General features: G+C 44.8%; 1 protein-coding gene across 1 annotated transcript; it reads right to left on the minus strand.

Annotated features, from left to right (window-relative positions):
• Positions 1-731: 731 nt before the first annotated feature.
• Positions 732-2,607, minus strand: si:ch211-184m13.4 (uncharacterized protein LOC798560 homolog). Its single transcript, XM_012833953.3, has one exon. It carries the CDS (start codon positions 2,590-2,592, stop codon positions 1,567-1,569), a length of 1,026 nt encoding a protein of 341 aa, XP_012689407.1. The 5' UTR covers positions 2,593-2,607; the 3' UTR covers positions 732-1,566.
• Positions 2,608-13,348: the final 10,741 nt, after the last annotated feature.

Genomic DNA, 13,348 nt, shown 5'->3' on the forward strand with positions numbered 1-13,348 from the left:
ACACACACATCTTCAAATGTTTTCAGCGAAATGTGTCAAGAGAAATTGAACCTTGTTTATTAAGAAAAAAAGTTTGAGGGTTCAACTCCCAGTCTACAACCAGTGTCTTATGACTAGGGTCGCATGGAATCAACAAAGAGCATATGGAAGAACACCATTTAGGATTCTGTATGGTAAATGATATGGCTTGTGTGGCTGTATGGTTGCAAATGAGTCCAAAGTGTGCTTAACAGGTCAAGTGGTGTTAAGTTAAAGTTAGTGTGACATACAGTAGGTCTCACAAATGTAATCAGCACAGACACAATTACATGCCTTGCTGGAGAGTGATTGCTTCCACAAATGCCTGCGTCTGATCATTTGCTATCTGGGTGACATTTTAAAATCCTCATCTCATTATGTTTCCATATGCCTCTTTAATAATAACAGCAGATGAACACAGAGCCTTTAGACTGAGAATGGAGTGTACAATGACATTATTTGATGGGAAATTTGGGAGACCCATTCTGTCCCATTCTTACATAGCACATAGCACCTCCAGCCCCATCACTTGTACCACTGTGAAGCATGTTTGAAGTTTTCAAAATGAGCCGATATTAAGCTGCATACCGCACTGGAAGAAAGTGTGTGTGTGTGTGTGTGTGTGTGTGTGTGTGTGTGTGTGTGTGTGTGTGTGTGTGTGTGTGTGTGTGTGTGTTTGTGAGCGAGAGAGAGGAATGGAGAGGAATCTAAAATCTGTTTCTTCCATCACTCAAACCTTCCAATAATAACAACTAGCAACACATTAATAACTTTTATAACATTAATACATTGTAAACACACACATATGTACAATATCTCAGATGAGAAACTGTAAGCACTTATTGACATAAAATACTTTATAGTATAAAAAACAAATCTGGATACAGTGCGTTTACTCTCAATATTCTGATCATTTATCAGAATACTATACATCCACACTGCATCACTTTCTGTATATCCATATATAGCTTCCACAAAGAGCAATTCAGTCAGAGATTGACTGGCCTTTGTTTACTTTACTGCAACTTCTGAATATTACTTTGGTAATCCTTGACTATACTACAACAAAATGCTTTACACAAAACTCAGTTCAGATCAGTAGCATACAGAGAAGCCATGAGATCCTTCCCCTCCATATTAATAAGACATTATCACACTCTAACTGTTCTGTTTTGTAAAATGTAACATACTGATAACAAGACACTTCTCGTCGACACACAAATCGATAACAAAAAAAAATAAGGTTTGGGTTAAAGTTTGGCATAGGGATAGGGTCCAGTCACGGAAGAACAGACTAACATGTTGATGAATAACTATTATAAGTGGTACGTGACTGTTCAGTCAATGTAACAATTAACATGCAGTCCACAGCATGATCATGTCTGACTCTATCTTCCCAGTTTTTCACATGAATATAACTAGATCACTACAGCTTGAGACAGCACCACAACACAGTCTAGCCATAGATACAGGCTATAGAGAACAAAATGGCAACAAAATTGCCACGCCAAGCTACTTCTGTCACAAGTCACATGTTTTGGCGGTCGTTCATGTGTTACTGCTGCTGTTCTCGGGCTCGCTCTTTAGGTTGGAGGTGGCCATGGTGGAGAGGCGCAGCTTGAAGAAGCTCACCACCCGCCGCTTGTACGTCTTGATGGCGAAGAAGTAGATGACTGGGTCCAGGCAGCAGTTGAGGTTCATGAGTGACACGGTCACCTGCAGCGCCATCTTGAAGGCCTTGAGGTCATCGCAGGAGGGCGTGGCCAGCAGGTTGCGCACCATGAACTGGATGATGGTGATGTGGTAGGGGCTGAAGCACACCAGGAAGGTGCCTAGGATGACCAAGATGATGCTTTTTGCCCGGTTGCTGCGGCCGGAGCGGTCCATGACCGAATTGTGGCGGGCGGTCCGGGACAGCTTGAGGCTGATGCGGCTGTAGCAGAAGAGGATGAGCCCCAGGGGGAAGCAGAAGCCCACACCGCAGGCCAGCAGGAGGAGGTAAGGCAGCATGGGCGACGCATTCAGGTTGAAGTACTCCATGCAGGTGTGGCGGCCCTGGGTCTTCTGGACCATCTGCCGGCAGAGCAAAGGCGCCGTCTCGAGGAAGACTATGGCCCACACCAGACAGCAAACACGCCGGGCCGTCTGCACCTTCCTCAGGCCCCTGTAGCGGTGCGGGTGCACCATGGCCAGGTAGCGGTCCAGGCTGATGCAGGTCATGAAGGCGATGCCCGCGTACGTGTTGGAGTAGAAGAGCACGGCGGTGACGCGGCACAGCGCTTCGCCAAAGGGCCAATCAAACTCGCGGATGTAGTAGGTGATGCGTCCGGGCAGCGCCAAGGTGAAGAGGGCGTCGGACACGGCCAGGTTCACCAGGTAGACGGAGGTGGTGTTGAGCTTCTTGCGGGACTGACAGGTGATGAAGAGCACCAGGCTGTTGCCCAGGAGACTGATGACGAAGACAACGGTGTAGAAGATGGGGAAGATGATGTGAGCCACCTCTTTGTAGGTGAAAACATCACAGGTTAGGTTGGAGTTCATGGAGACGGTGGCCAACGGTGCTGAAGTCTGCATCGTGCTGAAATACCTGGAACAAATATGTCATAAAGGTTCAACACAAATCACATGTTTTGGGCTCAATTCCTCAACACAAGTAAAATAAAGACAAAAGGAAACAAGTAGCCTGCAAGGACTTCAAACAACTACAATAATAGTAGTAAATACAGTAAGCAGGTATTACAAAACCCATGGTAAAATCAATCACAAAACTTATGCCTGCCAAATATGTCCGACACCTTGGAGTGAATCATGTTTAAGAAAGTTAATCTAGAACTCTAAAACATCCATAACTAAGCCTTATTAAGAGCCCACCACCCCCTCTCAATAAGACTGCTTACCAGAACAGTAGGACTTTCCCCTGTCTTGTTTGGCAAAGAAGTGAGCTGTGAGTGTGAGTATGAGTTGATCTCATAGTTGTTGAGAAATGTGACGGGGAGTTGACACCCCCTTACATCAAACAGGTTCCTGCCTATGGAACATATGGTGTTTCTCACACAGGTGCTTTTACTCAAACAGATTTCATCATATAAATGACATTTAGCCCTGACCACAGAGGGGTACTCACATGACTGGTGAAGCACGTTGTTTTTAATTATTCTGTGGTTATTTCACTGTTTGGAGGGGAGCAAAGGCTTCTGCTATTATTGGAGATAGTGCTGATGGCCGATGTGTGTGTGTGAAATACAAGCTGCTGGTGTGTGTTGGTCGTTATTTTTTTTTTTTTTTTTTTGCAGAATGGATTCTCTTGAAGTTCTGTTAGGCAATCAGACTGTGTTGTCTGCTTTTGCCTAAGAGTTTCAAAAACCTTTTTTTCTTTTACTCTGTGGGAGCAGTGACCTATTTATTTTGTATCAGTCAGGAAGCTGAGGTGAAGGTGCTCACACACACACACACATGCCCACAGGGCCAGGTATGGGGATGGTTTGGATCGTAATAATCAGCACCCTTTATTTTTATACCGTCCAAATCTACATTATTTAAAAACTATATCAAAAACAAAAAAAAGAAATGGATATAATCACAAACGGTGAGATGATTGTAAAGGTGGTTCTGGTTCTGGTTCAGGTTCCTTCAGTGCGGTGCAGTGATGCTCTGACAAAGATGGTGGTGTGGTAGTTCAGGTGGGGGTTTTGCTGTTGAGCTTCCTTACTTTATTTAAATATAATTATTTAACCATTTATCCGTGTTATTAAGAAACAATGTTGTCACCATGCTCTTCAAATGTTGAGGCAATGCATACTGCATAAGGAAAGTGGGAAATGTTGTGTAAACATTAAGGCTGAAGAAGAAAAAATGAGAAAGAACAAAATTAAGCAGTTACAGTAAGCATTAAAGATGGACATGGTGGTGGAGATTTGTGCTCCACAGGGTAATATAGTTCCACTGTGTGTGCAGTGTGGAAATGTCTCCATCTAGTGATCATAAGTGTCCTAGCACAAAACATTTTCAGATTGGTTGTGTGATTTCAGTGGAAATGGCTGTCTATTACTTGCTGTTGTAAGAAAAGCATCTGGGGTGTAGATAAACGAATAAATGAGTTGACAATGAAATGTGGTTCAAACGGTAGCATCCCAGCTACGTATGGGTCCAAGTGCCCACAGGGACCCAGGACTGCTGATCCACCTCCCAATATCTCTCTCCGACTCGTCTCCTGTCACTCCTCACTAGCCTTTCCAAATATAGGCAAAAAGCCCCAAAAATAAACGTAAAGGGAAAAAAATTGGCATGCGGATATAAAAAAAGTGTTGATATAAAGTGCAGTGGGCCACATCAGCTTTTGTTTGTTGGGCTACATTATCATTCCTGTCTTGGAATCATGTCAGGTCTGTAAATAGCCATGGTGCAAAGACAACTGCACTCACCTACTATTGTTTTAATGAACTCAGGTGGCAGTCGGATATGGTTCTTTTTGAGTTTTTGATGGTTCTTCAGTTCTCTGAAGCTAACCATATTCTCATTAATCAAACACATACTTTGGTTGTGGCGCGTGTGTGTGCGTACCACTAAAGCATCCATCACTGGGCTGACCTCGTTTGGCTTCTCCCTTAACCAGCTACTGCAGCTGGTGCGGTCCATGTAATCTAATTGGAACGGAAGGCGCTGGACTGGCGAAAGGTCACTAACCGTCACTAGTCACATGCCGTTACGATACAACTCACTTAGGTCTCAACACAAGAACCATGTCGACAGTGTCACCTGTGACTTAATACCCTGCACGGTCAGATTTCACGCTCCATTAATCTGGTGCACAGAGTTAAAAGATCTCTTCACCTTTCCCTGAGCTGCAAAAAAGAAACGACAGTTATTTTGTGCGCTTTGGGGGGTGCCCCGTTGCTCATGTCGAAGAGATTTGTCAAAACCTCCAAGTACTACACTACTGAGGAACAGTGGGATAGTGAATGAACTCCACTGTCAGCAATGGTTAAATTAAGATGCAAAATGTTGATGATGAACTTTGATATTCAAACTCACTCACTCAAATTCACACACTCAATTCTTGTTCCAAGAAAACAGCTTAGAATCACTAAAAATGTGCGTCAGTGTGCAGCTGCCACGTGTATCCTGTACAACATAGCTAAATCCTGTAGATAATAGAAAAAAAATGATCTTTGTGAGTAATTGTGGTTGATGGGTAAAGCTACACCTGCGTGCCACTGTAAAGGTCTACCACAGCATTGAATGTGACATACCAAAACTCAAACTAACAACCCCACAAAGTCATATGCACACACAGATTTATTGGATTTTAGAAACAATTTTTTTGGGTGAAGGATTCTTCTTGACAGTATCTCAGGATAATATCATATCGTGGCTATATCCACAGACTTTGCAAACACACAAATGTTGTCAACGTGGCTATATCCAAACCTATATACACACACACACACACACACACACACACACACACACACACACACACACACACACACACAAATATCTTCCGCAAATAACATTCTACCACTACAGAGGGGCCAGTAGCACACACAGTGCCCATGAAGCACACACAGCCAAGGAAGAGCTCTGTATTGATGGTTATGTGACAGAAAAGGTTTGGGGAAATTGAAAGTGACGACCCAGCATGAAACATGCATGAAAGTCACATCTCTGAGAGCTGACCTTTTTCTGTTTGTTAAAAAGGGGGAAGGAAGGCAGGCATGGTGGGGGTGAGAATGAGTGTATGTATGCGTGTGTGTGTGTGTGTTTGTGTCTGTGAGTGTGTGTGTGTGTGTGTGTGTGTGTGCGTGCGTGTGTGTGTGCGTGTGTGTGTGCGTGTGTGTGTGTGTGTGTGTGTGTGTGTGTGTGTGTGTGTGTGTGTGTGTATGTGTGTCCGTGAGTGTGCTGGGGGGTCTGATTTAGGAAGGGAATTATACATGATAAATGGTGTGGCACCAGCTCGAGTCAGACCGGCCCAGGAGGCATATCATTTTGGCTGTGGCGGGAGTGACCGACCACTGGTGTGTTTGTATCCGTCAGCCCAACCCCACATGACTGCTGTGGCGCTCGTACATGCCCAAAACACAAGGCCACATCTTTGAGAAGGTGTCACGCAAATCTGGAAGCGGGCTTTCGAATGGGTGCGGCATGAAATGATTTCTAGCTGCATGAAAAGGATTTGTGCCCCTTGCAGCCTATTTACTCCAATGGATGTTGTGTGAGAACAGCAGTTATTGTTATGTTATTGGTGAGCCACATATCTTATATGGAAAAGCGCTAACACGCATTTAGCCAATCATGAGACCAAATCCAAGCTTGTTTATGATAAAATCTTCTCATTTGTTTCTTTGTAAAAGTGAGAGGAGTGTGCAGCGCTAATTTTGATGGTATCCTCTCATTCTTTTTAATTCTCTGTCTTTAATCCTGTGTCTTTGAGATAAGCCTGGGGACCATGGTTTAGTAGTGCCTTCTTCCCAAGTAGATCAGTGGAAGCATTCAAATGGCGGACACATGAGACGCACTTAAACTGCTCTGGAACTGCTCTGTCACATACAAGGATAACACAATATTTAGGGAACCAATGAAAAGAAAACACATTTAATTAAACGCCACTGCTACACTCTAGATTTCAGTAGAAAATGATTGCCATGAGTTTAAAACCATAATTCAGCCTGAGAACTAAAAATGTCCAGAGCTGTACAGTCAGTAAGACTTGACCAACTGTTTCATGATTTGATTTAGCCTCCTCTTAGGGCTCTTATTCATTATTAATCTAAATAATTATTAATTCAGGAGAAAATTCTGTTCCAGATCCTATATAGTGAGGGCACAGAATACCGGATGCCTAACTGTCAGGGTAACTGTATGATTAAGTGGGACAAGAATGTTGTAAAAGACCAATTAGTATTGAGATAAAGATAAACTCAATAACAGGTATGACCACTAAAAGTACAATCTCTCATAATTCCGTGATCTACTACATTGTTTTTCAGTTCTGAAGATGACCACTAGAGGGCACACAACAAAATAAAAAATAAAACGATTTATAGATCCTTATGTCTGTTGAGGCCATCATTAATTGTTTATCTGTGATCCTCACACAGCCACACACTGTTATTTTAGAATTTAATTAAAAGCAGTCTTTAAATCTGACATGTGTTAGAGTATGAGTGGTGTGCGTTTGTGTGTGTGTGTGTGTGTGTGTGTGTGTGTGTGTGAGAGAGATAGCGAGAAAGACGACGTCTATGAGATGGCAAAGGGACTTGAAGTGATAAATATCTGTCAACAATATCAGTGTTAGCTGCACAGATGGCCCATCCCGCTCACACTTGTATCTGGGTCTGACACGTTCAGTGAAATGAATGCTGAAGCTCTCACTCAGGCTCCCAGCTTTGATCTGCTAGTCACACACACAATCATCATTCAATCAGGACTCTGTAACATTTGAGTAAAATATCATCCTTTTTCACAGAGTAAATGAGATGAACTTGAGCGACAGGAAAATATGAAAGCAACAATGTCACATTTGGTGAGATATAGTATATCCCCACAGAGAGCGAGAGAGAGAGAGAGAGAGAGAGGGAGACTGGTTTGGTGTTCTTGTGCGTAAACCCGACATTGCTGAGAGGCTCGGGGGCCTTTGATGTTGCCCCGGGCCCTCTCTGAAGATCCCCCTCTCTGGGGCAAGCCCTTTGTTGGTGGCTGTGGCAGCCCTTTGTCAGAGGCCTCATGTGGATCGTGTCTCTTCCCATCATCACCAATTACGCGTGCCTCACCAGAGACAGGCGGGCCCAGGCCCTGGTGGTCAGAGTGGCCTGTGTGTGTGTGTGTGTGTGTGTGTGTGTGTGTGTGTGTGTGTGTGTGTGTGTGTGTGTGTGTGTGTGTGTCTGTGTGTGTGTGTCTGTGTGTGTGTGTGTGTGTGTGTGTGTGTGTGTGTGTGTGTGTGTGTGTGTGGTTGTGTGTCTGTGTCTGTGTGTGTGTGTGTGTGTGTGTGTGTCTGTGTGTGTGTGTGTGTGTGTGTGTGTGTGTGTGTGTGTGTGTGTGTGTGTGTGTGTGTGTGTGTGTGTGTGTGTGTGTGTGTGTCTGTCTGTGTCTGTGTCTGTGTCTGTGTGTGTGTGTGTGTGTTTGTGTGTGTGTCTCTGTGTGTGTGTGTGTGTGTGTGTGTGTGTGTTCGTGCATCAGTCAGGACTGAGGACTGCTCCCCCTGATCACATTTTAGCTGGCTGCCCAAGGTTTCAGGTTGTTCAGACAGGCACTTTCCATAAGAGGAAGCTGGGCTGTGCTTTTCAGGAAAGAGAACAGAAGATACCGAGAGGATGTAAGTGTGTGTTTAAGTGTGTGTGTGTGGGGGTGTTTATGTACTGTATATGTGGGTGAATGCGTTTATGTGTGTAGGTGAGGAAGCATTTCCTGTTTCACAAAAATAGAAACATTTATCTTTCTTCCTGCATGTGGGTGCATGAATACAAGTGTCCTCGATTACATAGGCATGTGCATGCACACACACATTGTATTGTATAAACTGTGTGTGTGTGTGTGTATGTATGTGTCAGTGTGTGTGTGTGTGTGTGTGTGTGTGTGTATGATGGCCTTCAGGCCTCATCCGTGCCGTGTGTTTCAGTGCTGGGGGGCTGGGGTCGGGGGGGGTGGGGGGAGGTTGAGAGCTGGGGCTGCAGATTGACACTGTCTGTCAGGCCGGGGTGGCAGCTCGGCCGTGAGCCGCTGCGCCTCTGCAGCTCTCAATTGCGCCCAGCGGGGGACGAGCGCTGGTCGCCCAGGGAGACCACAGCCAGCTGGCTCCGCACAGATGAGCCGCGCCTCCACTGTCTGCCCCGCCAGCACTACTGGTTGTGTGTGTGTGAGAGACTTTGTGTGTGTGAAAGTGCATGTGTTTATGTGTGAGTGTGTATGTTTGTGTGTGTGTGTGTGTGTGTGAGAGAGAGAGAGAGAGAGAGAGAGAGAGAGTGTTAAAGTGAGACGTAAGTGAGTGTACGTAAAAGGTAAGAATTACATGTGGAATTTTTTTTTGTGTGTGTGTGTGTGTGTGTGTGTGTGTGTGTGTGTGTGTGTGTGTGTGTGTGTGTGTGTGTGTGTGTGTGTGTGTGTGTGTGTGTTAGGATGTGTCAATGTCATGTTCTTGCTTCAAACACTGTTCACACATGTGAAAGAGGCTGGCAGGCACTCCAAAGTGAAAAGACACAAACCACTATGGTATGGACTCATTGAATAAGAGTGTCTGCGTGTGTGTGTGTGTGTGTGTCTATGGTATGGACTCATTGACTGGGCTGCTTGCACCTCCCATCACCCCAATATAGCCCCAAACCTTAGTCCACAGAAGCAGGTGCTCTCCTGTTCTCTGCTTCTCGTCCTGCCCCTGCTCCTCACAGGAGAGCCAGCTGTAGAACCTCTACAGGCTCTGCCTGCCAGGAGTCAGTCTCATGGCCACGTGGCCTTTTGAACTGCCCGTGACTTCACACTTGAGCCGACAGTCACGAGCCGCTGTATCTCCACTTAGAAATCTGTCACAGTGACCCTCGAGTGACATCTCATTTCACAGCCCCTGGGCAGCATTTCGGGGAACTCTTGCTACTATGTTTAGACTCAATTATTCAAATAACTGTCCTGTGAGATATGTGTGTTTGTGTTGGTGTGTGTGTGTGTGTGTGTGTGTGTGTGTGTGTGTGTGTGTGTGTGTGTGTGTGTGTGTGTGTGTGTGTGTGTGTGTGTGTGTGTGTGTGTGTGTGTGTGTGTGTGTGAATGAGACATGCCAATATCATACAAAAATATCTTTTTAACACCTATTCAGTTCAGAGACAGACATGTTGCGTAGTTTCAGAAAGAGTTATCTGTCATTTCCTCTGGCTTCAGGTGATAGAAACACCTGAACATAAGTCTGACAAGAAGGGGCTATAAGTACCAACTTCTCTGCTGAAACTCATTTCCATCCTGGGTTCCAGTGTAACATTGGTTTTGTACAAGCACAGAAATGTAACTTCTGCACCAGCTATTCCACAAATTTAGGATTTTTCAAGTTCCTTGGGTATAAATATGTTGCATAATTAACTAACAATATGTAAATAGTGTTGAACCTAATATGCTAACCTGTTGACGCTGTGCATTTTCATCTGTTCTGTCGAGAAGAACATTGGGGTTAGTGGACTTACTGTACTGTTCACCCAAAGCTCTGTCTAAGATCATTATATGCCCCATAAAAGGCTTGTCTTTCTACATAACCACAATGGCCAATTTAACGAAGATAGACATAGTGAATAAAAAGGGTTCACTTTGATATCATAAATCACAAACAGGATCGAACAAAAAAACGACCACATATCCCAGCTTTCCAGTCTGCTGATCCATATCTCTTGATTATACGCAAACATGTTCATATTACCACTGGACAAAAGCATATAATCTTCTGTCCGTTTATTGTAGCCGGTGGTTTGACCCGGCCTTGTTCTTCAGCCCGTACACCGGCCAGCTCTGGGGGTCATTTGAGGCAAAGCACATATTTCCTATGTCACTTACCCCATTTTTATTATTGTTTTATTCTCCGAGTGCAGACTAATTATTCCAGCAGCTCTCCTCGGCAGAGAGACTGACAGCTGGCGTTATTGGAGTGATCAGTCCGTTTCCCCGGCCCAGCGCAAAAAAAAAGCTATTTGATGTATATTAACAGTAATTGGTGCCACGGCCACAACGATGTTTGGTAAACCTTTGTGCCATTTTCCAGGAGGATGCCCAGGAGGAATTTCTGGGTAGAAGCAAGACCTTGGAGACGTCCTCGAAGTGCCAGCAGAGGAGATGAAGTTACACACACATCTCTTCATCAGGAGCTGATTCAGTCTTCCCTAAGCAACACGTTTTACTAGCTTATCATTCAGCTTTTATTGAACCTGTCCACCCAACACCTCATACAATAAATCAATGTCTATTGAGACTATATAAAAGATCAGTTGTGTCTCAAGTATTTTTTCAAGCAAGACCTCACAGCTGTGAATCATTGAGGATTTGTTATTTATGTGCAGGGGTGAGACTACTTTACTTCCCTCAAGTTGAAACAGGAAATTAAGCAATGCTTTGCCCCATATCCTGCGCACAGGATACGAGTAAGCATGTGTTTGATACCACATTATAATGGAGCCACTTTCACCTTAAAAGAGTCTGTCATTTTTGCCTCTGAACTTCACTGGACCTGAACCAGTGAGTTATTATCAAAACTCACACTCAAAGGATATGACTTTTTTCCCAAGGCCTTCGCCCCAAGGTTAATGTGTGTCATCTCAGGTCACTGGACTTTTTCAGCTGCTTGCTTGGTCAACACAGAGTTCATCTGAGCCCGTTGCGTGAGGATTCCTCCCATGCGTGTGTGTGTGTGTGTGTGTGTGTGTGTGTTTGTTTGCTTGTTTGCTGCTCACGCTTGGCGTGCGTGGGTTGAAGCGTGGTGACCGGGTGGTGGCAGCAGTGTCAGCAGTGGCAGCAGTGGCAGCAGCAGTGGCAGCAGCAGCAGCGCGTTCAGTTGTGTCCGGTAACCTGGGGGACTCCATCAGGTCTACGCGGCTGCCAGATCCTACAAGTGTAAAAGTGGGCAACACGCGCCGTGACAGCGGGGCCGCTCATTAGGCCGAATCAGCTTCACAGGGGTGACAATCGGACTCCACTCCAGGCCTCTCCGGCCACTAGTCTGGAGTCGCTTCTTGCCCGCCACGCCGCACTGTGAGTTGGGGTCAGGGGGCCGAGCCCTCCAGGACTGAGGGGCCTGGCTCTCGAGGCTTTGGTTGTGATATCTATTTCAGTCTGCCACGCCGCGACCTGACAACTGGGCTCCCCGGCTCCAGAGAAACTCACTCAGTCGCACGCTCGCTCGCTCGGCGATCGCTTACATTCCCACCACACTCGTATGTTTCCGCGTCCCTCGTGTCCGCATCGCTTAGCCTCCAGTGCGCTCTCTCAAAGCCATCGCAAGTCTCAATTATGGAGCTCATGTCAGTGGAGCAGATGTGCTTTCATCTTTTTACCCCCAGCAGACTAGCCGAGCACGCCAACTACTTATGTGTGTGTGTGTGTGAGATTTGTACAGGAGTATTCCTGTGCTGATGTATTTATATTCATGTTTAGGTAATTATAAGTAATTATACACTTGCTGTTCAACTAATTTCATATCAGCATTGGCAGACAAGGTAATGTATTAACAAAGACAAGAACAAACTCCTTTTATGATTAATTAAGAGAAACACATTAAATCCACTACATTGTACAGTGCTGCAAACATTTGGGGTTCTTTGTTACAACCCATGTGCAAACCTGACAGGAAATGGAGGGGTGTCGGTGCATATGGGGAAACTTGGGCAGAAAATTAACCGGTGCCAAATTAAACCCCATCTGTTAAGCTGCTAAAATTTTCTGTAGGGCAAAATGGTAAGTGTTGGTGAACAATTTTAACGCCTTGTCATCTCGCCACACACACAACCCCCCACCCTCCATTTTGTACAGCCTTCATTGGTGAAAAATGAAGAAAAAAAAAATGTTCTGCTGACAGCTTGCTTAGGCCCAGGGTAAAATGGTATTTATATCATAAAGGTGCTAACACAAAGGGCTTTATGGAGTGATCAACACTGGGGCTCCTTGGGTAGGGGAAGGCCCTGCATCCGTGTGTAATTTTGTTTTCCTCGTAAATGGTGTGATCAAGTCCTGCCTGGGTTTGCGAGAGCATGCCAGAGGCGTAAATGTGTTTTCTCACACTGACCAGATTTACAAGATGTATGTGGCGTCTTTGGCTATAGCTAATGCTGTCTGTCTACAGCTATAGCTGTTTTGTTTTTTATTCTGTTTTAGAAGTAATGAAATATCCACATACACTATAATACTAGAATATAACAACGAACACTAAAATACTAACACTAACATTGGAATGGCAATGGCAATTTCCTGCCTGTTTATTTTTTCATTTTGTCTGAATAATTAGTTGTATCTATAAACTGAGGTGTTGTTAACATGCACCAAAATCAGCCCTTTTTACACATGTGTGCCAATCCTTCCACATCTGGATTTCACAGGGAATCCTTCCAGCTTTAATGCACCTCTGTGGCATTTTATTGTATTGAGATTCCCAACTGGTCTCATACGCCTGTCATTGTTTACCTGCATTAACTATTCATGGGTCACTTGAATGGCACGCGGAGCTCATCTCTGTCTAAATGGTGTTTTTCTCTAAGCAGAGCATCCGTGAGCAGGGTGGTGAAAAACCCCAAGGCAGACGGGTTTTTTTTTATAATGTTGATCATGTTACTGACAAGGGCAACGGGGGGAGAGATTCATGCAAAAAAAAGACTATGAA

The sequence above is a fragment of the Clupea harengus genome, chromosome 2 (assembly GCF_900700415.2).
Source record: "Clupea harengus chromosome 2, Ch_v2.0.2, whole genome shotgun sequence".
Taxonomy (NCBI): domain Eukaryota; kingdom Metazoa; phylum Chordata; class Actinopteri; order Clupeiformes; family Clupeidae; genus Clupea; species Clupea harengus.